At 42.0% G+C, this 26,141-nt stretch overlaps 1 protein-coding gene across 4 annotated transcripts; it reads right to left on the bottom strand.

Annotated features, from left to right (window-relative positions):
• Positions 1-2,208: 2,208 nt before the first annotated feature.
• On the bottom strand, positions 2,209-25,972 carry LOC144599271 (AP-1 complex subunit sigma-3-like). 4 transcript variants are annotated; one of them, XM_078410047.1, is made up of 7 exons: positions 25,729-25,839; positions 17,805-17,917; positions 11,567-11,745; positions 8,621-8,729; positions 7,356-7,472; positions 6,290-6,427; positions 2,209-3,772 (listed from the first exon to the last, which is right to left on the bottom strand). In XM_078410047.1, exons 2-7 carry the CDS (start codon positions 17,805-17,807, stop codon positions 3,737-3,739), a joined length of 582 nt encoding a protein of 193 aa, XP_078266173.1. In that variant the 5' UTR covers positions 17,808-17,917; positions 25,729-25,839; the 3' UTR covers positions 2,209-3,736. The 4 variants fall into 4 exon arrangements, with proteins under 4 accessions (XP_078266173.1, XP_078266174.1, XP_078266172.1 ...); XM_078410048.1 differs by lacking the exons at positions 17,805-17,917; positions 25,729-25,839 and adding an exon at positions 25,879-25,972; XM_078410046.1 differs by lacking the exon at positions 17,805-17,917 and having other exon boundaries at positions 25,729-25,837.
• Between the last annotated feature and the right edge of the window lie 169 nt (positions 25,973-26,141).

The following is a 26,141-nucleotide window of genomic DNA, read 5'->3' on the forward strand; positions in this document are numbered from 1 at the left end:
GAAAGTCGAGGTACACCACATCCACTGGCTCTCCCCTGTCAATTTTCCTAGTTACATCCTCAAAAAATTCCAGTAGATTAGTCAAGCACGATTTCCCCTTCGTAAATCCATGCTGACTCGGAACGATCCTGTTACTGCGATCCAAATGCTCCGCAATTTCGTCTTTTATAATTGACTCCAGCATCTTCCCCAACACTGATGTCAGACTAACTGGTCTATAATTTCCCATTTTCTCTTTCCCTCCTTTCTTGAAAAGTGGGATAACATTAGCTACCCTCCAATCCACAGGAACTGACCCGGAATCTATAGAACATTGGAAAATAATCACTAATGCGTCCACAATTTCTAGAGCCACCTCCTTAAGCACCCTGGGATGCAGACCATCAGGCCCTGGGGATTTATCAGCCTTGAGTCCCATTAGTCTACCCAAAACTTTTTCCTGCCTAATGTGGATTTCCTCCAGCTCCTCTGTCACCCTAAGATCTCTGGCCACTAGAACATCTGGGAGATTGTTTGTATCCTCCTCAGTGAAGACAGATCCAAAGCACCGGTTCAACTCGTCTGCCATTTCCTTGTTCCCCATAATAAATTCCCCTGCTTCTGTCTTCAAGGGACCCACATTTGCCTTGACTATTTTTTTCCTCTTCACATACCTAAAAAAGCTTTTACTATCCTCCTTTATATTATTGGCTAGTTTACCCTCGTACCTCATCTTTTCTCCCCGTATTGCCTTTTTAGTTATCTTCTGTTGCTCTTTAAAAGAGTCCCAATCCTCTGGCTTCCCACTCTTATTTGCTATGTTATACTTCTTCCCTTTTATTTTTATGTTGTCCTTGACTTCCCTTGTCAGCCACGGGTGCCTCTTACTCCCCTTAGAATCTTTCCTCCTCTTTGGGATAAATTGATCCTGCAACTTCTGCATTATTCCCAGGAATACCTGCCATTGCTGTTCCACAGTCTTCCGTGCTAGGGCCTCCTTCCAGTCAATTTTGGCCAACTCCTGCCTCATGCCTCTGTAATCCCCTTTGCTAAACTGTAATACTGACACCTCCGATTTTCCCTTCTCCCTCTCAATTTGTAGAGTAAAACTTATCATATTGTGGTCACTGCCTCCTAATGGCTCATTTACCTCGAGTCCCCTTATCAGGTCAGGTTCATTACATAACACTAAATCCAGAATTGCCTTTTCCCTGGTAGGCTCCAGTACAAGCTGTTCTAAGAATCTAACAAAACATTGTGATTAGTGTCACATTATTGTCAATGGGTGGATTGATAGTTGATATGACTTGGGCCCATTTCCCTGCTGTACGCTTTTATAAATATAATTGGTTTCTACTCCTAAACCTTCCATTCTCCTTTTTTCTTGCCCAATCTAGTCTTTCTGCAATTGAGTATCTGACATTTTACAGTTCAGTACAAATCATACATTTAAACACATAGCAATGTCTTTACTTGACCCATTGTCACCCCTTTCACTTACTTGCTCTATTTGGTTATCCACCACCAAAACACACCAGAGATAAGAGTTTGGTCAGAAAGGAAAGATTATGATTCTAGAAAAGGAAATTGAAAAGCGTTCTAAAAAGAAGGAACATTTTCAACCATGAATAAAGAAAGATTCTCCGATTGTACAAAGAGTCTCCAAAGACGTACAGGTATGTAGGTTAATTGGCTGGGTAAATGTAAAAATTGTCCCTAGTGGGTGTAGGATAGTGTTAATGTACGGGGATCGTTGGGCGGCACGGACTTGGTGGGCCGAAAAGGCCTGTTTCCGGCTGTATATATATGATATGATATGATATGATTGGCGATTCCTTGATTGGCACAGTGGTCATTAATTTAAATCATTGCAAGGGTGGAAAGTCATTAGGAGCAATTTCTCTCAGCAGTAGGAATGATGTTTGGTCATTGGAAATGGTAGAAAAAAGACAGTTGCATTAAAGAGAAAATTTGAGGGGAAAAGTACAATGTTACAGGGCATTGTAACATTGCCCTGTTACACTTTGCACTTTGAGTTGGTGTGAAAAAGGAACACGACAGATGTAACAGATATTTCATTAGTACAATGGCACAATTTACCAGCTCTTCATCTAATAAATAAGTACGTATGTACATATTATTTATAACAAACATTAGTATTTGCAGAAATATAGTTAAAATGAATCAAAGGATACTATTCAGAAAGTTTGATTCTAATTTTATTTCCATTTCTGCAATTAATTTCTCAGATACAACTCCTTAAGACACAATTGGTTTTCTAAATTTGTCAAATAAAAAAAATGACCTTGAATACATTTTCTAGTTCACGATGGAAGCATCTAAGCTTTTCCAATAGAAACATTTGAGAAATTACATTAAACACCTGTGAGATTTGTTGAAGGGCACATATATTTTTCGCTTTGTTAAGTGATAATTTGCTGAAATGGAAACATCATAGATGGAGATTTTGGGATTGTCAGATTAATCTTCAAAGTGTAAACACTTTACATTACATACATCAACCGTGAATCAGAGCTGCACAACAGCACAATGAAATAGAATGCAAGAAATCAAATCTTGCGGGAAAAAAAATTTGGGCACAAATAAGACAACTTGTGACAACTTCATAATCTGCAAAATTATCAATTAACTCTAGGTACAACGGTGACATTTATCACATGCATTGAGTTCGTACAGAAGAATGTGTGAAAATTATAACCTAATTCTGCATTTCCAACTGAAATTGGATGTAATGGTTTACATGAGCCGGAGAGGGGGTTAATATCTTAAAGAAATTTGATTATATTTAACCCACAAATTTGTAAAGGGAAAAATAATAAATGATTTTTGGATCAATGGCGTTGGAGGAAATAAAATTGTTCTTCATGCACTGTTATGATTTTTTTGTGTTTACAACAGATGGACCACTGATTTAAAAGGGGCATCTTGACCATGCAGATTTATAACGGTACAGAATGGAAGTTTAATTCGCACTTTAGGTTTAATGTCAGAGATGGGTTTGAACAGGTGATCTTGACTTTGAGGCAAGAGTGCCATAATGGAACAATCGTGAAAATAATAACATGGGATCTAAAATGTGTGCTCTCCATTAGGTCATAGAATATACAAGTGCTTCATTCAGATTTTTTAATTTCATCAGCTCAAATAACCTGGAATTTATAAAATCACTTATTTTCTCGGACAATTGGATGGTTTCGAATTCTTAAGATCTTCAGTCTACCCAAAACATTAAAGCAAAACCATCTCACAAGATAAAAACTGATTTGGTAGTGATCATTTTCAACATACCATTGGATTAACTGACAATTCCAGGTCTCCATCCGAACTTGGTACATTCCAGAGTGGGATAATTTTTTTAATTGAATCTATCAAATTACTTTTTAATTATAGTTATTTTTGAATTACTGAAGTGCTTCCATTTCTGCCAGTTGGAGATTTGTCTAAATGCATGTTATTTAAAACAAAAACATGCAGTGAAGCACCATATCTCCTGCTCATTACCAATGGAAGTCTTGGAACAAAAAATACATTGGGATTTATGAATACAAAAACATTATAAATAATGCCTGAACATTTTACAGTGCTAACTGCGTTTTAGTTGACATGGTATATTTTCCACAATACAAAGCAGTAGCAAAATATATTCTTCTAACTTTTAAGACACTGTAAATACACTATAAATCTATGTATACATTTCATAAATTAGGTTCATCCTTCAGGCCTTCTAAACTCCTAGTTAAAATGTTGGCTTGGCTAAATATTCTTCCATAGTCTGTAACAAACATACCACAGCATTAGTAAACTCAGGTCAATGACATTTTTTTCCATAACATTTGTATTCATAAAATCATGTAAAACATCATCACAGCCACCTCACGACCTTGTGTTGCTCATCTGAGAATGATACAGTAAAAATTATAAAATAAATCCTGCAATTTAGTCCATGAAAGCCATAAAGTGATTCCACAGTAAAGTGTATAATTGAAATCAGTGGATTTGACCAAGCAAGGGGACAAAACAACGTTTGAAAATTAAATGCTCTCAGCATGTAAATGAAAATAATGATTTAATGACATAAATAATGACTAATAATTATTAGGATTTTTTAGACTGAGAATCTCCAGTTCCTTTAGTGTCTAGCAACCCCACTTATTGTAATAGTATGTCACCCTCTCTTTACTGCTGAACATTGGTACTAATATGGATCAGGATCTCTCTCTCTCTCTCTCTCTCTCGCTCACACAAAAGTTATGTGGAAGCTCAGTGACATCCTTGACTCTGGCACCAGGAAAGTCACACAGCAACCAGACGCTCTGTCTGTACCTAATCACTAAGGGCGGCACAGCGGTAGACCTGCTGCCATACAACGCTAGAGACCCGGGTTCGATCCTGACTACGGGTGCTGTCTGTGCGGAGTTTGGACGTTCTCCACGTAGCCTGCGTGGGTTTCCTCCGGCTGCTCCGGTTTCCTCCCACACTTCAAAGACGTACAGGTTGTAGGTTAATTGGCTTAGTAAAATTGTAAGTTGTCCCTAGTGGGTGTAGCATAGTGTTAATATGTGGGGATTGCTGGTCAAAATGGACTCGGTGGGCCGAAGGGCCTGCTTCCTCGGTGTATCTCGAAACTAAACAAAACACTAATTATTTAACTCCCTATCTAGCTTGCTTTCCTTTCCTCCTGCTGTGCAGTTGAGTCACCCATGGTGTCTGTGTTGCCCTGAGGACCATCAACCTGCCACGCAGGGAGTGCTGTGGGCTGGGAGCATCCTATGTAGCTGCCTGCATCTTACATGTGCTGCTGTGTAACTGGTTGCTGTTCCATTTTGGAAAGCCAGAATGAAAGCTCACCTCAGCCGATCCATGTACCTGTCCAAATGTCTTTTAAATGTTGTTCCAATTTCTGCCTCAACTACCTCCTCTGGCAGCTCATTCCAAATACCCATCATCTTCTGTGTGATAAGATTGCCCCCCAGATTCCCATTCAATCTTTCCCCTCTCACCTTAAACCCATGTCCTCTGGTTCTTGATTCCTCTACTCCAGGTGAAAGACTCTGTGCATCTACATTATCTATTCCCCTCGTGATCTTATACAGTTTTAGAACATCGACTGTCATCCTCCTACACTTCTAGCTTGCCCAACATCTCCCTGTAGCCCAGACCTGCGTCCAGCTGAGCTCCTGCTTCTGAAGCCATTACATCATAGCTAAGGCACAACCTGATAGCACCTAACACCTCTCCCCTGCCCCTATAACCTCAACTCAGTCTTTCAATAAGCAACTCTAACAGTGATCATTGGCAAATGAATCAGCTACAGAGCGACTATGCAAATAGACACCAATCTAACGTCAGACGCAGTTCTTTATAAAGGTTTACAGAAAGTTCATCCAACTAGATAGCTGAATGCATTAAAACTGCATAAAACTACCCATTTCATAAATATCCATCATGAATCATGAGTGAAACAGTGAGCTGCTGCCTCAGAGCCAGAGACCCAGGTTTGATCTTGGCCTCGGGTGCTGTCTGTGCGGAGTTTGCACGTTCTCCCTGTGATCCCATGGGTCTCCCCCGGGTGCTCCGGTTTCCTCCCACATCCCAAAGACGTGCAGTTTTGTAGGTTAATCCGCCTCTGTAAAATTGCCCCGAGTGCTTAGGTAGTGGGAATCATGAGACAGTGGGATAACATAGAACTAGTGTGAACAGGTGATCGATGGTCGGCGTGGACTCAAAGGAGCGTAAACTAAACCGATTCAGCTTTTCTGGCACTTTAACTCCACAAAGATTCAGAAATCATACCTTAAAGTCCGTTAACTGTTGCCTTACGACTAACAAATACTCAAGTTTTCTAAAACCACTAGACCAAGTGGACCTGTTGGGCCCAAACCTCTCCTACATTGGTGCAGCACCCTCTCCTCCCCCCCCCCTCCCCTCTCCCCCCCCTTTCATCCACCTCCCTCCTTCTCCCTCCCCTCCTCCTCTCTACCCCTCTCCACACCCTCCCCCTCTTTCCTCTCCCACCCCACTCCATTCCCCTCAACCCCCCTTATCCCCCCCCTCCCTCCACCCCCTCCCTCCCTAGGAGATAGATTTAAACTTTAAAATGTGAATAACTTAAAAAATATAACACCGATTTCAATGGAACTTCTTCCATTAGCACCAAAGGGACGACGGTGAGTAAGATGGGCCTAAAATTGCCGTGCTATCGTGTACCGTTTTGGCTGTAGTTCAGGAACAAACAAACAAACAAACGAGTTTTAGTATATAGAAGATTATCTGCGCGTCTCTGCCTTACCTCTTGCATCATATCTGCCTCCTCCACTGCTTTAGTTACACTGTGCTTCGAGGTGTCCTGCATCTCTCCTCCAATTAGAAATTCATCCAGTATAAAGTAGGCCTTCTCAAAATTAAAGATGATGTCTAGTTCGCAAACCTGACACAAAAAAAATCCAAGTTATCCAAATCTGTCATTTTAAAAAATAGGTTATAAAAAATAATGCTATTGACGTTTGATCCACAAAATTGCTCCAATTATAATTGGAAAGCAAAATAAATGCAGATCCTGGAAATTTGAAATAAAAACAGAAAATACTCAGAATCTTAAAACGTGTTCAACCTCAAGTCAAATACTGCCTGCCCTGCAGAGTAATATGTGCATCCCCTATTTTTAGTTTTAGATTGAATTATATATTTAAGCGTGAAACTTTCTGGTTGCTATCGCACTTAGTGGTTATGCTGTGATTTTTTCTTTGTTAGTATTACACCCCGAATACAGAACAAATCTGTGATTTATCTTGAGTTTAAGTTCATTTTTATATGAAAGAACTGTATGCATATAGTACCTGATGAAACATGCTAATCCACTTTTGTAGCCAATGAAGTACCTATTGATGTCTGGTCTGCATGTTAATAAAGGAAACATAATATCCGATATACACAAGCCAAAAACTCATAAAGATCAATGTGACATTGTCTGCATAAACTGGTTTAGAAATGTTGATTGAGGGTTAAATATTGGCCAAGACATTGGGGGCATTTCCCTTTCTCTTTTTGAAAATAGTGCGGTTGAATTTTTAAGTACACTCGGAAGGGCAGACAATGCCTTTGTTGATAGTCTCATCGGACAATGCTGCAGAGTCTCAATAATACATTGGAGTTCGGCCTAAATTCTTGTGCTAAAGACTCGAGGGTTGTTGACCTTCTGACTTGAACTTGCCAAACAAAGTTACAATTGGGAGCAAGAGTAAGCCTCTTAGGCTGCTCAACCATGCGCTAAGATCATGGCTGATCTTGATTGCAGAATTGATCGCAATTCTGCATTTTCATTTAATATATTTGAAGATTAATATATTTTCACCCACTTGCTTATCAAACTTCTTCCTCTGCCTCAGAAATGCCCAAAGATTCAACCGGCGTGTTTGCCGGTGTGGGCAAGTTGGGACGAAGGGCCTGTTTCCACACCGTATCACTCTATGACTCTATGACACCAGGGGTGAAGATGTGGTAAATTAAACAAAGAACTTCATACTGCAAATCCAAATTAAACACAGAAAGTTCTGAAAGTTTTCAGCAGGTCAGTCAGCGCCTATAGTGCGAGAAACGTTTAATATCTCAGGTTTCAATAAGAACCAGGGGCAGTAACGGAAATTAACATTTTAGCGATGGGGAGAATGAGGCAGGGAGAGAACATTATCTTGCATTAAACATTTTAGTTTAGTTTAATTTATTGTCACCTATACCAAGGTACAGTGAAAAGATTTTGTTGTTATTCACATTATTCCCTTTATCATGCATCTGTGCACTGTGGACAGCTCGATTGTAATCATGTATTGTCTTTCCGCTGACTCGTCAGCACGCAACTAAAGCTTTTTACTGTACCTCAGTACACGTGACAAGAAACTATTCTCAAATCAGACAAAAGGTACAGAGATGGATATGGGGAGAAGGCAGGCACGGGTTATTGATTGTGGACGATCAGCCATGATCACAATGAATGGCGGTGCTGGCTCGAAGGGCCAAATGGCCTCCTCCTGCACCTATTTTCTATGTTTCTATGTAAATGTGAAAACGCAAATCTCCAGAGTCAGGAACAGTTTCTTTACAGCTGTCACCAGGCATCCTAGCACCAACTAGAGAGAAGTCTTGACCTACCATCTATCACATTGGAGACCCTTGGACCATCTTTATGTTGGACTTTATCTTGCACAAAACATTATTCCTTTTCTCCTGTAGCTGTTCACTGTGAAGGGCTTGATTGTAATCATGTATAGTCTCTCCGTTGACTGAATAGCACGCAACAAAAAAGCTTTTCACTGTACCTCGGTACACGTGACAATAAACTTAAGTAACTAGCCAAATAATAAAGGAAGCCTCTGTAATGGTGTGGAAAGCAGAGAGACTGAATGCATAAATGACGTTATCACCAGCTGAAAGAGACTGTGATGTCTTCCTAATTGCATCCGATGGTGTCTGACGGAAGTGCAAATAGGGGAAATGATTCAGAGGAGAGGAAAAATGCTGGAAATATCAGATATAGTGCTAAACAGCTGCTGGAAATCTGAAATGAAAAATATGCTGGATGCACTCAATATAGCAAATTTAAATGCATTTTTCACAGAAAGCATACATTGCCAAAATACTTATCCAGCAGTTCCACGTAACGATGGATGATTTCCAGTGTCAGGAGTTCATTATCTTGTTCATCTATTGCACAACAAAAATATAAGCTAGCAAACCTGAGGAACAGAGAACAAATAAGGATCTGTATTTAACGGCCAAGGGAGTCAGCGTAATCACACAAGTTTCGCAAAGCTCATTTTTTGCAGTTACATCAGTCAAAGTATCCCAGTGTAAGTGATTGATTTTCCCATTTATGAACATTGTTCAAGATGGGGTGGCAGTATGGAGCAGCGGTAGAGCTGTTGCCGTATAGCGTCAGGAACCCGGGTTCGATCCTGACCACGGATGGTGTCTATATGGAGTTTATTCGTTCTCCCTGTGATCTGCGTGGGTTTTCTCCGGGGGTTCCGATTTCCTCCCACACTCTAAAGGCGTACAGGTTTGTAGGTTAATTGGCTTTGGTAAAATTGTGAAATGTCCCTAGTGCTTGTAGGAGAGTGCTAGTGTGCGGGATTCGCTGATTGGCGTGGAACGATGGGCCAAAGGGCCTGTTTCTGCGCTGTATATTTAAACTAAACTAAAACTAAATCAGTGAAATAGCAACTTTGCATTCATAAAGGAAAATATCAATATTAGCCCACAATGCAGAATAGCGTTCCCCGAAATATCCACAAATAAGAACGATCCAACAACCAAACGTTTATGGACGTGGGCAACAAAAATCTGGTACCTTCAATGTAATATCTATTAAAATCATTTTAATATTGCTTTAAAAGATCTTACTCATTGGATAATTATTTTAAAAGAACCTAAGAGGCTATTATTAGCATTTGGCAACCAACCTCACCTTCTATTGACTCCATTTATGCCTCACACCTCGGCAAGGTCAGCAGCAGAATCAAGGACCAGTCACATCCTGGCCACTCCCTGTTCTCCCCTCTCCCATCAGGCAAAAGGTATAGAAGTATGAAAACGCTCACCACCAGATTCAGGGACAGTTTTTTCCCACCAGACAACTGAATCATCCAACCACAACCAGCAAGCAGAGCTGAACTACTATCTACCTCTTTGGTGACCCTCAGACTATCCTTGATTGGACTTTGCTGGTTTTACCTTGCACTAAACATAATTCCCTTATCATGTATCTCTAAACATTGCAAATGACTCGACTGTAATCATGTTTGGTCTTTCTGCTGACAGGACAGCACGCAACAAAAGGTTTTCACTGTACCGCGGTACACGTAACAATAAACTAAACCAAACACTTGCCACAATGGGCAGGTATTTCCAATCAGGACTGAGTGCCATACTTATTAAAGTAGTCATTGAGGGCTGGTGCAGTGCAAGGCTTGTGGTGGTCAACACACCGCAGAGTGGAGACATAAATGCACCACCCAAAGGAACTGTTGGACCAGGGCAAGTTATGCTCCAAGGCTGAAATGACTGTCGAGCTGTTAAATAGTTTGACTGTGAATGCCTTGGGCATTCAATAACTTAAAAATTATGATCAATTTCATTTTCAAAATTAAAATGTTTTATAAAGTTAAAACGCTTAACACGAGAAATAAACCAAAAATATGCTACTTCAATAAAAATTAGTGTTTAGTTTAGAGATAGTGTGGAAATAGGCCCTTCGTCCCACTGAGTCCATGCCGTTCAACAATCACATGTACACTAGTTCTATCCTACATACCAGGGACAATTTATAGAAGCCAATTAACTTATAGACTTGCCCATGATTGGTGAAAATAATGTTGAACCTAGGTTTAATGGCCTTCTGTTGTTCCCCAAACATCTTTGATTCTAAGAAAACATCCCTCAAGAAAGTTCGACCTTCTACATTTACTGATACCAAGATTAATGTCCCTGATTTCCCACTTCACCTCCAAGAACTTCATTATGGAGGGAAAGAACTGATGAACGGAGATGGTGTGAGTTGGGTTAGTGGAGGGAAAAGTGCAAGGTTACTTATTGAGATAGAGTCAGAGTGATACAGCGTGGAAACTGTTCCTTTGGCCCAACTTGCCCACAACCGGCCAAAATGTCTCAGCTACACTACTCCCACCTGCCTGCATTTGGCCCACATCCCTCCAAACCTGTCCTATCCATGTACCTGTCCAACTGTTTCTTAAACATGTCCCAGCCTCAATGACCTCTTCTGGCAGTTCGTCCCATACACCCACCAGCTTTTGTGTGAAATAGTTACTCCTTAGATTCCTATTAAATCTTTTCCCCTTCACCTTAAACCTATGTCATCTGGTCCTCGATTCACCTACTCTGGGCAAGAGACTCTATACATCTGTCCCCTTCATAATTTTATACACAAGGTCACATTATGGAGATCCTGCATGTTATTCACATACTATGTATTTAGTAGATGGAATCATCCATAGGCGAGGCTTCAGCATTTACAACATTTTAATTCACTGCTTTTTCAAGTGGTGTTTTCCAGTCAATTTCACACTAAAACTGAACATCAATGCATTGCAATGCACACAAAGCAAGAGAAAATCAAAAGAACTGCAGGTGGTAATACAGGAAATTAAAATGGAAACTACCATCTTGCATTCAAGCTATCCGTTCCCCATCTGCAGAGGTAGAATGGAGTATCCATAGTGGAAAATTGGCAGTCAACACTTCGGAAATAATCTGAGCTGGTGTGAAATGATGGCTCCAAAGTAAAAATGACTGCCAGTAAAATTAGAGTCCAAGTTTCTTTCTTGACCTTTAAAGAATCAATAACTGTAGTATGTTTCTATATTTCTCTGTTCAAGGTGTTCAAGACAGCCGGTGTCTGCCAAAGAGCAAGCACATGACTGTTGATGACCATAATACTCCAAAAGCTGAAGCTGCAATAAAGTACAACTAACAATCTAAATGCCACTAAGGTGTCAAACATTTTTCGTTGCAAAAAAAAATATTCTGCATTAGTAAAAAAGAAGACAATTCAAACCTTTTATAAATAACTTTGAGATCCCGCCATTCCACAAAGCTGCACATTTTGGCTTGTCGACTCAGCACAATCTGAACAAGTTCCCTTGAAATCTTTTTCTTCTCCTTATCAACCACAACAGTGTACCACTTCTGGAGCCTCAACTTGCCTTGACGGCTGAACAGCAACATAAAATGCATCTGCGGAAACAAATAGTTATCTTTTAGAATTCAGGACAGCTTCTTTGTACGTTTCCCTGCCCCGTCTGGGCCAAGAAATGAACGAGGGGCTTCAAGAGGGCTTGTGTACAAAAACAGGGATGTAATGTTGAGGCACTGTAAGGCGCTGGTACGGCCACAATTAGAATATTGTGAGCATATCTGAGGAATGATGTGCTGGCTCTGGAATGTGTCCAGAGGAGGTTTACAAGAATGATCCCAGGAATGAGAAGGTTAACCTACGATGAGCGTTTGTCGGCACTGGGCCTGTACTCGCTGGAGTTCAGAAGGATGAGGAGGGGCCTCATTGAAACATACAGAATAGTGAAAGGCTTGGATAGAGTGGATGTGGAGAGGATGTTTCTACTGGTGGGAGAGTCTAGGACTAGAGGTCATAGCCTCAGAAATAAAGGAAGTACGTTTAGAAAGGAGACGAGGAGACGTTTCTTTAGTCAGAATGTGGTGAATCTGTGGAATTCTTTGCCACAGAAGGCTGTGGAGGCCAAGTCAGTGGATATTTTTTAGGCAGAGATAGATTTGTGATTAGTATATTGTCAAGCTTGAAAGGGTTCAGAAAAGATTTACGAGGATGTTGCCAGGACTAGAGGGTGTGAGCTGTAGGGAGAGGTTAAGTAGGCTGGGTCTCTATTCCATGGAGCACAGGAGGATGAGGGGAGATCTTATAGAGGTATACAAAATCATGAGAGGAATAGATCGGGTAGATGCACAGAGTCTTTTACCCTGAGTAGGGCAATCGAGGACCAGAGGACATAGGTTCAAGGTGAAGGGGAAAAGATTTAATAGGAATCCGAAGGGTAACTTTTTCACACAGAGGATGGTGGGTGTATGGAACAAGCTGCCAGAGGAGGTAGTTGAGGCTGGGACTATCCCATCATTTAAGAAACAGTTGGACAGGTTTGGAGGGTTATGGACCAAGTGCAGGCAATTGGGACTAGGATAGCTGGGACATTGTGGGCGAGTTGGGCTGAAGGGCCTGTTTCCACACTGTATCAATCGATGACTATGACTCTAGTACAGGTGTCAGAGGTTATGGGGATAAGTCAGAAGAATGGGGTTCGGAGGGAGAGATAGATCTGCCATGATTGAATGGCGGAGTAGACTTGATGGGCCGAATGGCCTAATTCTACTCCTATTCCTTATGACCTATGTTGTATGTCATATGTTGAAAGACTGGAGCAATTAGGCGTGTATACACTGGAATTTAGAAGGATGAGGGGGTATCTTATTGAAACATATAAGATAATTAGGGGATTGGACACATTAGAGGCAGGAAACATGTTCCCAATGATGGGGGAGTCCAGAATAAGAGGCCACAGTTTAAGAATAAGGGGTAGGCCATTTAGAACGGAGATGAGGAAGAACTTTTTCAGTCAGAGAGTGGTGAAGGTGTGGAATTCTCTGCCTCAGAAGGCAGTGGAGGCCAGTTCGTTGGATGCTTTCAAGAGAGAGCTGGATAGAGCTCTTAAGGATAGCGGAGTGAGGGGGTATGGGGAGAAGGCAGGAACGGGGTACTGATTGAGAGTGATCAGCCATGATCGCATTGAATGGCGGTGCTGGCTCGAAGGGCTGAATGGCCAGTCCTGCACCTATTGTCTATTGTCTATTGTCTATTGACCTTATGAATGACAACTCAGCGTCTATTGCAAAGTTTAAGAAGCAATTAGACGTATGTTGATAGGGTAGGTTTAGAGGGACATGGGCCAAATAGAGGCAAGTGGTATGTGTTGGTCAGTGTGGGCCAGTTGGGCCGAAGGGCCTGTTTTCACACTGTGTGACTATCTCACTGATAGTGCGGGGTCACCTGTAGGTTAATGTGTTAGACAATGTTTGCAATGTAGCTCAGCATGACAAGATTAAAAAATGAGGTTTACATAAAGGAAAAAATGTGAAAATAATACTTTGCAAATATTGGAAAAGTAAAGCAGCAACAACAAACAATTGGAGTCAAAACTGATAAATTAACACATCTGGTTCCAACCTCTCGACAGGTTGATGAATGGCATCATTTATAATGAGACCGCAGACAAATACGCTGCTCAAATTAGGAGGTAGCCATGGCTTAATGCAGCAGTTAAGGCAGAATCAAGGGCGGCACAGTGGCTCAGCAGTAGAGTTGCTGCGTTACGGAGCCAGAGACCCCGGTTCGATCCTGACTATGGGCCCTGTCTGTATGGAGTTTGTATGTTCTTCCAGTGACCGCGTGAGTTTTCCCCGGGTGCTCCGATTCCCTCCCACACTGCAAAGACGTACAGATATGTAGATTAATTGGCTAATGTAAGTTGTAAATCGGGATAGTGCTAGTTGATAGGGGTACAATGTAGTGCTAGATAGTGCTAGTTGATTGGTGGGCACAGACTCGGTGGGCTGAAGGGCCTGCTTCCATGCTGTATCTCTAAAGTCCAAAGAATCAGATTGTTAGTTCAATTCTCACTTTGGAGTGCCAAACAATAATGTGGAATGCCACTCCATGCTACTAAACATATAGTCACTCAGAAGGAATGCTAAACTGAGGTCCTGGTTATTCTCTCAGCTGTGTGTAAAAGACCCTCAAATTAACTTGGTGAAGACTCAGGGAAGAAGTTATAGGCTGTCATCGTGATTCAGGATTAATGATGAAGAGCAAAAATTCCATTATTTGTTCAGGTACATATGACAATAAAACACTCTTGACTCTTAAGAAAATGGGCAAAAATGTACATTGACTTTGAGAACCTGAATCAATTTGCATTGGGGAAAAAAATCCTAAACTGATAACTTACCATTAACATCCCCATTGTCAGAATAATTCACACGAGATGCAAATGACATTTAACTTCTTCTTTATTCACAACAACTTGTCAGACAAGGGGAGCAGTCAAGCAATAGACTGCTCGACAGACTGAAAGCATGCAGCCTTTTTGTATCATATTTGACAGGGCCATATGTGGAGTGGGTCAGGTACATTTGTTCACTGTAAGATTTGAGAAGTTTTCCCTCATTCTGCAAGCAACACCTAACCAAAGAGCTGCAGTTTGGACATTTTAAACGGGAGACTGGGGCTGATAGCGGAAAAAGGCTGCGTTCAGTTTACCAAGGGGTGTCACAATCCGTGGGTCCTAAGATGGCCGCAGGACCTCGTGACCAACCACAAAAGCAAAAACCTTACAGCCCAGTCTCTAGGTTTCTGCAAAGCCACGGCCAGAACAATGGATGGATATTGGCCATGCAGAAACCTGCAAAACCAGGTCGAAGTCCAGACACTGGGGCGCTGACATCAGCATACTCACAATGCCCCAAGCCGACCTACATAGTTAATCTCGTTAAGGGGGCACAATAACCCATAGAAAACTACCTGGTAGGTGATGGGAAACCAGTTAAACCCATCACCTCGCAACGAAATACCAATTAACACCGTCTGGCCATCCCCGGTACCCCCGGACACAAGTGCAGATCAGAGAGAAAACTCATACATATCTTTTAAACAAAGAGATCCCAAGATCTGGCGGGAGATAGGACGGGTCAGAATAGTATAACTGGCCACGACTTTTGGGTTTTAAACTCAAGTCAAAAGGAACGCAAGAAGGAAGTCAAACGGATGCAGGAGGAAGAAAAGACAGGCAAGAAGAACGGATGCAAGAGAGAGGAACAGGCACGCAACTCGAGAAGAAATACTGCAAAACGAACAGCCAGTAACCCCAGTAATAGCCCCATGGTGAGCATGTACCCCGATCTTGCATATCCTGGACATAGTTTAGTGTAGAGGGGAGGGTGGTTTGAATAAACGTGGGTGTGTAAAGGAATATGTGTTGGTCAATTTTGCGATGTGTCGTACGTTCCCCATCTTACAGTCGTGTATATGTCTTGTAGAACTGTGCGTTTTATGATTCATAGTCAAAAGTATTCATGTGATTCGGTATGTGTCTTATAGATATGTCTTATAGAACTGTATAAGTATTCATGGACAATAGTCCCAAGCGCTCAATAAAAGCCTTTTCCATTTAAACCCTGGTCTTCAAATCTGGTCTGGTTGAATTTTCTGCACTATAAACGCTCCTGCATCAAAGTCCAGTGTCTAGAACCGTAGGGGGTGAGTGGGTCGAACCACTCACGGGGAACCAGTGTGCGCGGCCTGGTCAAGGGATCAGAGCAAGGCACGGGGACCTTAGGTCGGGCGAAAGCTCGGCGCAGAAACCCCTTACATCACCCGGTTTGGTATTGTGATCCTGTATTCCACCCTTACCCCTAGCAGCACAGCCTTATCACCCAGAAAACAAGACATGCATGTGTCCTAGTTGTTAACTTTGTGGATTAGTCCAACCAGGCATGTTTAGACTAGCATAGAACGGCAGCTTTACTGGATTAATGTTCAATTCCCCTCCCAATATGAAGTGCTGCCCATGGTCATGACAAGATGGAAGAACAGTGCAGTTCCCACAATTTCCACACTACTCCAACGATAACGACTTTCAGGGTTTAATAGAACAATTACCACAACCTGTGTTGGAAGGAACTGCAGATGCTGGTTATACACCAAAGATAGACACAGAATGCTGAAGTAACTCAGCGGGACAGACAGCATCTCTGGAGAGAAGGAATGGGTCGAGATCCTTCCGTCTGATGTAGGGTGTCGACCCGAAACGTCACCCATTCTCTCAAAGATGCTGCCTGTCCTGCTGTGTTACTCCAGCATTTTGTGTCTATTTAGGTGAATAAGAGGTCATCTTATGGGAACTTAAGGGGATTGACAGGGTAGATGGGTAACAGTTTGGGTCAAGACCCTTCTTCAGATGCCACAAAGCACTGCTATTACATTTTCAAAAACAAATTCATTCTTAAACAATAGAAGGGTTGAAAATGAAGGGCAGGAAGGAACAGCTCCCTTACATGGAAGGCAAAAATCAAGGGAGGTAACTGCTGGCGTGATCAGAGGGGAGATGAGACAATGTTTATTGCCCGATGCATTGTGAAGGTCTAGAATTCTACCCAAGATCCATTCACACGAAAAAAACACTGCAAGTTTAATAATATCCATTTAAAATGCCTTTTCCTGCAAGACTATGGACCAAGAGCTGGAAAAAAAGACAAAGGAGGGAGAGATTGAACTTTTTTTTCGCCTTCCATCACAGTGAGGAATCCGGAGGAGTCACTGTGGTGGATGTTCATGTTAAAATTTATTTTGTGTCCTGTTGCCTTTAATTGGTATGACTGTATGGCAAATGAAATTCCTTGTATGTTGCAAAACATACTTGGATAATAAAGTATGATTATGATGATGATTATGATTATGAAAACATGATTAGGCTAGATAGATCTTTTGGCCAGCGCAGGCGAAATGACCTGAATAAACACTGGCCACACTTTTAACTTTTATGAAGGACAAGTATAGTAATTTATGGATATGATACAGACTACCGCATATTAACTTGGAACACAGAAAAATCAGTTCAGACCACAGAATTATATTTACTCAAGATGGGATTTTGGACTAATTCTTTCATTGATACCAGGTGGGTGTTTTTACTACTCTCTAGTAATTTTGTCCTGCAAATGACGCGAATGCACAAATTTAAAAGATGATTATTTTCACAAAACACGAAAAGAGATATTTTACTCATTATTAAACTGTGCAGTCTCTAACCAAGTGCTGCCTTACCCTGCTTTTAAGTGTTATATAAAAAGTTACGCAATCCTGGACTATAAAAAAGTACTTACCAAGGATTTGGAAATACACTCGGTTGGATCACAGTGCCAGAGGGAGAAAGAAAAGGGTGAGGTGGAAAGATGGGGGTGAGGGTGAGGTGGGGAGGAAAGATGGGGGTGAGGGCGAGGTGGGGAGGAAAGATGGGGGTGAGGGTGAGGGCGAGGTGGGGAGGAAAGATGGGGGTGAGGGCGAGGTGGGGAGGAAAGCGAGGAAGCTGGAGAGAGGTCAAAGGAAAGTATAACTGAAAGCATCCCTCCAGGTGAGGTGAATGCGTTCTGACTAAACTAGTTTTGTTTATTGAGATATCTTTACATCCGGCACGAAATTGCAGTGTACCCACCATTCTTATTGCAAGTTAGAAATGACTCCACAGCTTTAGATTTCAGGAAACGGTCACAGTTTTCCCATAAATCTTCAAGTAAAAGCTCCGCCCTATTTGGCAACACCTTCAGCCTGGAAGCACAAATTATGTCCTTTGATTTCTGGTACAAAGGGCTTTAAAAAAAAAAAATTGTTCATATTCACTTTGCGCTTATTTCCCTTCCTTTTGTTATTTCACTCTTTGCTTTCTTCATGCAGCGTTATTTATTTGGCGAGCCTTAATGACGATTTCACAGGCCAGAGTGTGATAATTAACTCCATTGAGAGTAGTGATCAATTAGTCACTCAATAACAACGCGAGGATTATGCAGGTGCAGAAAGGTGACAGAAATATTTCATGCAACGTTCTTCTCCGTAACCAAGAGTTTCATAATTCAATTTTACAACCCCTTCGAATGACAATGGCGCAGCTGGTAGAGTTGCTACCTCACAGCTCCTGAGACAGGGGCTCGGTCATGACGTGTGTAGGGAGGAACTGCAGATGCTGGTTCACACTGAAGATCAACACAAAATGCTGGAGTAGCTCAGCGGGACAGGTAGCATCTCCGAATAGAAGGAACAGGTGAATTTTCGGGTCGAGACCCTTCTGACGGGTCTACTCCGCTAATTTTCTCCAGCATTTTCTGTCTACATCTGGCTCGATCATGACCTTGGGTACTGCCTGTGTGGAGTTTGCACGTTCTCCCAGTGACGGGATGGGCTTTCTCCGGGTACTTCGGTTTACTCCCACATGATAATGACGTGCTGATTTGTAGATTAATTGGCCTCTGTAAAATTGCCCCTCATGCGTATGGATTGATTGTGAAAGTGTGATAACGAACCAAGGTGTTCGATGCTCACCGTCGACTCAGTGGGCCAAAGGGCCTCTTTCCATGTTCTATCTCTAAACTAAACCCAATTTAGCTGCAAACCCAGCAGAACCCAAGGTTAAAAAAAAAAATTTTTTTTAATCCAGCAAACTTTTTTGCATCCCATAACTTTTTGCAATAATTCTGTGATCAATAATTGCCATTATTTTATACAATTAAGCATTTTTTGTTTTATCGCAGTCTTTCATGTTTCTAAATGAGAACACCATGTACAATTCAGAACAATTCTCGAATCCCAAGGTTGCTACAGGTACAAGTTCTTCTTTTGTCCATATGCAGGAGATAAGAATTTTCACTGGCAAAATCCAATACCTAATTCTGCTGCTACAGGAGCTTAAAACAGAAGAGGACTCTCCTAATGATTGCTTGGTGCCTTTCTAAAGCACCATGGCTCACGCAAGGAATTGACAAAATGGGAGATCTAACAATGAAGGGATCCAACACTAGAGAAAATAAACACTTCTTTCTGGTCATTATAGATCTTGATATATTTATTTTATTTTTCTCCTCCCTTTTCTTGTTTTATTAAAGAGAAATACAATTAATTAGCAACAACATTGAACCTAGTGTATGTAGCATTATTTTAATGAAGCAGAATATCACCCAATAAACTTAAACACTGAGTCACATAAACTGATATTGAACAAAAGAACACGAGTAGTATTTGGAGTAAGCCATTCTGTCTCTTTCTTGCACCACTATTCAAGAAGATCTTGGTTGACCTCAGCTCCTCGATCCCAAGTAACACCAAATTTCCCAATTTCCTTAACATCTTAACTTTTTTTCCCCAAAGATCTGTGTATGCATTCCTTGTTCTCAGTTCCATGTCTAGCAATGCTCTTAATGATTTCCAAAGATTTACCACCTTCTGGGAGAAGAAATTTCTTCTCATTTGTGGCCTGAATTACATCCTCATTATTTTTGAGACTGTGACTCTTGGTTCAAAACACACCAGACTCATAAACCTCAATTCCACATCTACCCTGTCAATCCCCTTAAGTTCCCAAAAGATGGCCTCTTATTCACCTAGATAGACACAAAATGCTGGAGTAACTCAGCAGGACAGGCAGCAACTTTGAGAGAATGGGCGACGTTTCGGGTTGACACCCTACATCAGACGGAAGGATCTCGACCCGAAATGTCACCCATTCCTTCTCTCCAGAGATGCTGCTTGGCCCGCTGTTACTCCAGCATTTTGTTTCTATCTTCAATGTAAACCAGCACCTGCAGTTCCTTCCTACACATACACGAGGCACTGTCAGGCAGCAGCTCTGCCAACTGTGCCACTGCGCTGTTCTGCTATAATCTATGCCCAACCTCATAGCTCGTTCAATTTAGTCTGAGAGATCAATGAAAGGAATAGAACCAAAATTCTTCCAAACCAGTGCTAACTTCATGAAGGATAATCCCCACCTTGCTCACTAGGTGGCGCAAGACCCTTCTATTTAACAGCTCTCACTGGCAATGCAGGACTCAGATTAGTTGCTTTGAGATTCTGGTCCTGAACAGCCATGCACTAGTTCCAACTGCATTGATCCGATTTGTGAAAGGCATCCAGGAAAATAGCTAGCAACTTTCTACACAGTGAAAGCAAATATTGTGGTAGCCTGCACATCATTGAATAAATATCTGTTGGACTTACACAATTAAATGCTCGGTACCTAGTTTAAGGTCTAGGAATAAAATTGTAGGGGTGGGGAACTAAATACAGGCTTGATTAATGTTGGGCACCTCTTCAGTGATTATACAGTATTTTCAATTGACAGTGGACCACTAGCACTTCTTTGTTTATTGTTATGTCTTGGGATTTCTACTACTTTTTCTCCACTGAAATAATTTTCTGCTTATGTTTGAAAGATTTAGAATTTTTTAAAGTCAATATATGAACTATATTTTTTTACAACACATTTCTGATTAGTTTAATTTCGCATCATGTTCGGCGTGGACTTTGTGTTCCTGTGCTGTACTGTTCTATATAATAACAAGGAACTGCAGATGCTGGTTTATACCATGGACACAAAATGCTGGAGTAAGTCAATGGGTTAGGCAACATCTCTGGAGACAATGGATAGGTGATGAATCAGGTCCTGACCCAAAGGTGACCCCTGACTCCAGAAGGTGCAGCCTAACCTGCTGAGCTTCTCCAGCATTTTGTGCCTATATCTTCATGTTCATAAGTCATAGGAGCAGAATTAGGCTATTCGGACCCTCAAGTCTCCTCTGGCATTAAGTCTTCTCTTTTATTTCTCCAGTGCATTCAACACCATCCAGCCGAGGCTTCTGGGGGGCAAGCTGGAGCGCACAGGAGTGGATCACCATCTCACATCCTAGATTCTGGACTACCTCACCAACCGACCGCAGTATGAGAGGACAAAGGACCTGGTCTCGGACAGGGTGGTCTGCAGCACTGGGGTTCCGCAGGGAACAGTGGTAGCTCCATTCTTGTTCACCCTGTACACTGCGGACTTCAGGCACAGCTCTGCAAACCCCCTTCGAGCTAGCACCGCCATTCAATGTGATCATGGCTGATCATTCTCAATCGGTACCCCGTTCCTGCCTTCTCCCCATACCCCCTGACTCCGCCATCCTTAAGAGCTCTATCTAGCTCTCTCTTGAATGCATTCAGAGAATTGGCCTCCACCGCCTTCTGAGGCAGAGAATTCCACAGATTCACAACTCTCTGACTGAAAAAGTTTTTCCTCATCTCCGTTCTAAATGGCCTACCCCTTATTCTTAAACTGTGGCCCCTGGTTCTGGACTCCCCCAACATTGGGAACATGTTTCCTGCCTCTAACATGTCCAACCCCTTAATAATCTTATACGTTTCGATAAGATCCCCTCTCATTCTTCTAAATTCCAGTGTATACAAGCCTAGTCGCTCCAGTCTTTCAACATACGACAGTCCCGCCATTCCGGGAATTAACCTAGTAAACCTACGCTGCACGCCCTCAATAACAAGAATATCTATCCTTCCTCAAATTTGGAGACCAAAACTGCACACAGTACTCCAGGTGCGGTCTCACGAGGGCCCTGTACAACTGCAGAAGGACCTCTTTGCTCCTATACTCAACTCCTCGTGTTATGAAGGCCAACATTCCATTGGCTTTCTTCACTGCCTGCTGTACCTGCATGCGTCCCCTTTTCCTAACTTGGGGCCCAAATTTGCTCACAGTACTCCTGACCAGCGCCTTATAGAGCTACAGCATTACATCTCTGTTTTGGTATTCTAGGCCTCTTAATATACATGCTAGCATCGAATTTGCCTTTTGTACTACCGATTCGACTTGCAAATTAACTTTTTCCAAGTTCCTTTGCACCTCCGATTTCTGGATTCTCTCTCCATTTAGAAAATAATCTACGCCTTTATTCTTATTACCAAAATGCACGACCCCGCACTTTGCTGTACTGAATTTCACCTGCCACTTCTCTGCAGAGTCCTTGTTTCCTTACACTGCCTGCAGCATCATCTGCAAACTTGGCCACAAAGCCTTCAGTCCCCTTATCCAAATCATTAATATACAACGTGAAGAAAAGTGTCCCCAGCACCGACCCTTATTGAACTCTACTAGTTACTGGCAGCCAACCTGAAAAAGCACCTTTTATTGCAACTCTTTGCCTTCTGCAACCAGCCAACTCGCTATCCATGCTAGTAACTTTCCTTCAATACATGGGCCCTCTCATCTTCCCTAAGCAGCCTGACCGAAGCACCTTATCGAAGGCCTTCTGAAAATCTATGTATAGTGGAGAGATACAGTGCGGAAACAAGCCCATCGGCCCACCGAGTCCATGCTGACCAGCTATTCCTTTACACTGGCATTATCCTACACACTAGGGACAATTTACAATCTTTACCAAACCCAATTAACCTACAAACCTGTATGTCTTTGGAGTGTGGGAGTAAACCGGAGCATCAGGAGAAAACCTACGCAGGTCACAAGGAGAACATACAAACTCCATACAGACAGCACCTGCAGTCAGGATCGAACCAAGGTCTCTGACGCTGTAAGGCAACAACTCTACCACTGCGCCATTTATTCCCATTATTAAATGCTTCTGACAAAGATATTGAAGACCAATGGAGACTGTCCTCTAACCAACTAGAGAGCAGTCCTGACCTTGCATCTATGTCATTGGAAACCTTTGAACTATCTTTAACTGGACTTTATCGTGCACTGAACATTATACCCTTTATTCTGTATCTGTACACCTCGGACGGCTTGATTAGAATCATGTATCATCTATTCGTTGACTGGTTAGCACGCAACACAAAGCTTTTCACTGTACTTCGGTACACGTGACAATAATAAACTAAACCAAACCACAGAGCACAACTAAGCTGGCTTTTTTTCAATCAAAACAGGCTTTTCAGATGAGTTTCATGGGCAGCGCTAGTTGCTGCCTCTGGACACGCTTGGTCCTTGGTCCTCCAAAATATTCCAAATGGAATTTAAACTGGAGGTGGCGGAGTATGGACTTAAGCAAGAAGGGCGTCTTGGAGAAGAAGAGCTACCTTAAATTTAGTTGCGTCTGGTTGAGTAACAATAGTTGGGTGAAGACTATTCCATGCTTTAATTGTGCGAGGGAAGAATGAATTGCTATACACATCTGTCTTGGTAGTTGGTATCTCGAATTAGACAATAGACAATAGGTGCAGGAGTAGGCCATTCGGCCCTTCGAGCCAGCACCGCCATTCAATGTGATCATGGCTGATCATTCTCAATCAGTACCCCGTTCCTGCCTTCTCCCCATACCCCCTGACTCCGCTATCCTTAAGAGCTCTATCTAGCTCTCTCTTGAATGCATTCATAGAATTGGCCTCCACTAAGGCAGTGAATTCCACAGATTTACAACTCTCTGACTGAAAAAGATTTTCCTCATCTCTGTTCTAAATGGCCTACCCCTTATTCTTAAACTGTGGCCCCTGGTTCTGGACTCCCCCAACATTGGGAACGTGTTTCCTGCCTCTAACGTGTCCAACCCCTTAATAATCTTATATGTTTCGAATAAGATCCCCTCTCTTCCTTCTAAATTCAAGTGTATACAATTGAATCGAATGCCCTCGTCTGCTCCTGACAGGTTTGGGTTTGGTGTAGATTTGGTAATCTATGTCGAGATGACCATTTAACATTTTGTAAAAACAGGTCAAACGGTGGGCTTTACTTCTGTCTTGGAGTGGGTTCCACCCCAATGAATTTAGAAGTTTGGTAACACTCGCATCTCTCTCATAGGTATTTGTACCAAATCGAGCTGCCTGCCTTTGGACGCGTTCGATGGAAGAAATGTTTCTATTTGTGGATGGATCACCAGCTGCAACTGCCAACGCAACCAACAAGATAACGTTTCCAAATGAATACGTGTTAAGGACAGGCAACAAGTTAAGAAACAATTAAACAGGTACATGGATAGGACAGGTTTAAAGGGATAAGGGCCAAACGCATGCAGGTAGGACTAGTGTAGCTGGGACATGTTTAGATTTTTCAATTTAGAGATACAGCGCGGAAACAGGCCCTTCAGCCCACCGAGTCCGCGCCGCCCAGCGATCCCCGCACATTAACACTATCCTACACACACTAGGGACAATTTTTACATTTACCCAGTCAATTAACCTACATACCTGTACGTCTTCGGAGTGTGGGAGGAAACCGAAGATCTCAGAGAAAACCCATGCAAGTCACGGGGAGAACGTACAAACTCCGTACAGATAGCGCCCGTAGTCAGGATCGAACCCGAGTCTCCGGTGCTGCATTCGCTGTAAGGCAGCAACTCTACCGCTGCGCCACCGTTAGGAAAGTTGGGCCAAAGGGCCTGTTTCTACACTGTATGACTCCATGACTCTAAGTTGCATTCAACTAAATCCAGGCTCTTGTCTCAGCTGTAAGACAGCTGCTCTCACAATTACATCATGCCTTTGTTACTCCACTAACTAGTGATCTTAGACTTCAGTCTTCATTCTCAAGGTGCTTGAACCTGCCATCTTGAGACTCAAGAGCGTTATGCTCTCCAACAAAAATAGAATAATTCCATCCTCCATAAAAGACAAAAGAGGCAGACAGAGAGAGCGACAAGCAGTAAGGTAGTTAGGGTACTGAACATTTAAGCCCACAAAAATGTGTGTCTAAGAATGGTCTCAGTATTGAGCCTGCTACTTCTATGTAATATTTATGGAAAGACACAAAAAGCTGGAGTAACTCAGCGGATCAGACACCATCTCTGGAGAAAAGGAATAGGTGACATTTCGGGTCGAGACCCTTCTTCAGACTGAGAGTCTGGGGAAATGGAAACAAGAGATATAGACAGTGATATAAAGAGATATAGAACAAATGAATTAAAGATATGCAAATCAGTAATGATGATAAAGGAAACAGGCCATTGTTAGCTGTGGGCTAGGTGAATGTCTAGGTGAAGGGCTAGGGAATAACACACTATTAACTCAAATCATATTTAGTGTTCAAAGGGTTAAAGATTTTAACTGATTTATGTTAGATGGTGTTGCTTATATTCTGAAGTATTCTGGAATTCATGTCGAATTAACTCCAAAACTTGCTGTTTGGGTTTCTTTGTTTCTGGAGAGGTTTGCAATAAATACAAAACACAAACTCAGCTTTCAACAGTTTCTCCAATATTACCTTTGAAGAAGTTAGCACAAATGGTAAAAGAAAAACCCTGTATACTCTCCAATGTTCAGGAAGTAAAGATATCTATTCAAATATATTCAAGGTTGCATGTCCCTTTAATCTGAACAATGTCACCAAACCTGATGAGTTAGGTATCAGATGGAAGGTACTGACGTGCTGCCTTTCCAATTGATTTTAACACTTTACCGGGGAGTCGTTTCTTTCATCTCTACTGTTGAAACTGAACTCTCTGTCCACCGTAAACTGGGTGTGAACTTATTTTTTTCTCTCTCTCACCTGCACAACTTACACCCCCCTCACTGTCAGAACTTTCCACATCGAGCCCTTACAGGAGCTCCTAAGCAAAGAAACACAAAGACATTTACACAAAGGAACTTACCATTCTGCCTTAAAGTGAAAGATGCAGTTTGTGAACCCCTGTCAAAAAATCTAAACACAAAAACATTTCCTGTGAAGCTTCTACTCAGGAACCCATTGTGGTTATCCCAGAATCCTTTGAGTTTGTAGCTCCTCCCAGCACAAGAGTTACCTATTAACTGGCAGGGTGTGGAGAGCCTCCATGCATTGTTCTGGCACCATGAGCTTGCTCTGGACATCATTAGGCTTGCCCTTTTCTGTTGAGGTGTTCTGTGGATGGGAGTGAGGAATATTTCTGAAGTACTTTACATGCAAACATTTTGATTCAACTCTATTTCTGTGATTTTTTTGTGAATGGCAAACTTCAGAATTTTAATTTTGGAGAATAAATGCTTTTGCTGATTTGAGGTTAGACAATGTGGAAAACAAAATCAT

Source organism: Rhinoraja longicauda, chromosome 13, assembly GCF_053455715.1.
Source record: "Rhinoraja longicauda isolate Sanriku21f chromosome 13, sRhiLon1.1, whole genome shotgun sequence".
NCBI classification, from domain to species: domain Eukaryota; kingdom Metazoa; phylum Chordata; class Chondrichthyes; order Rajiformes; family Arhynchobatidae; genus Rhinoraja; species Rhinoraja longicauda.

Coding starts and splice junctions, on each gene's coding strand:
- LOC144599271 (XM_078410047.1), bottom strand. Junction 6,428..7,355: donor GGAAGAAGTTTGATAAGCAA/GTGGGTGAAAAT, acceptor TTTTTGTGTCAG/GTTTGCGAACTAGACATCAT. Junction 3,773..6,289: donor AGGCAGATATGATGCAAGAG/GTAAGGCAGAGA, acceptor TGTTTGTTACAG/ACTATGGAAGAATATTTAGC.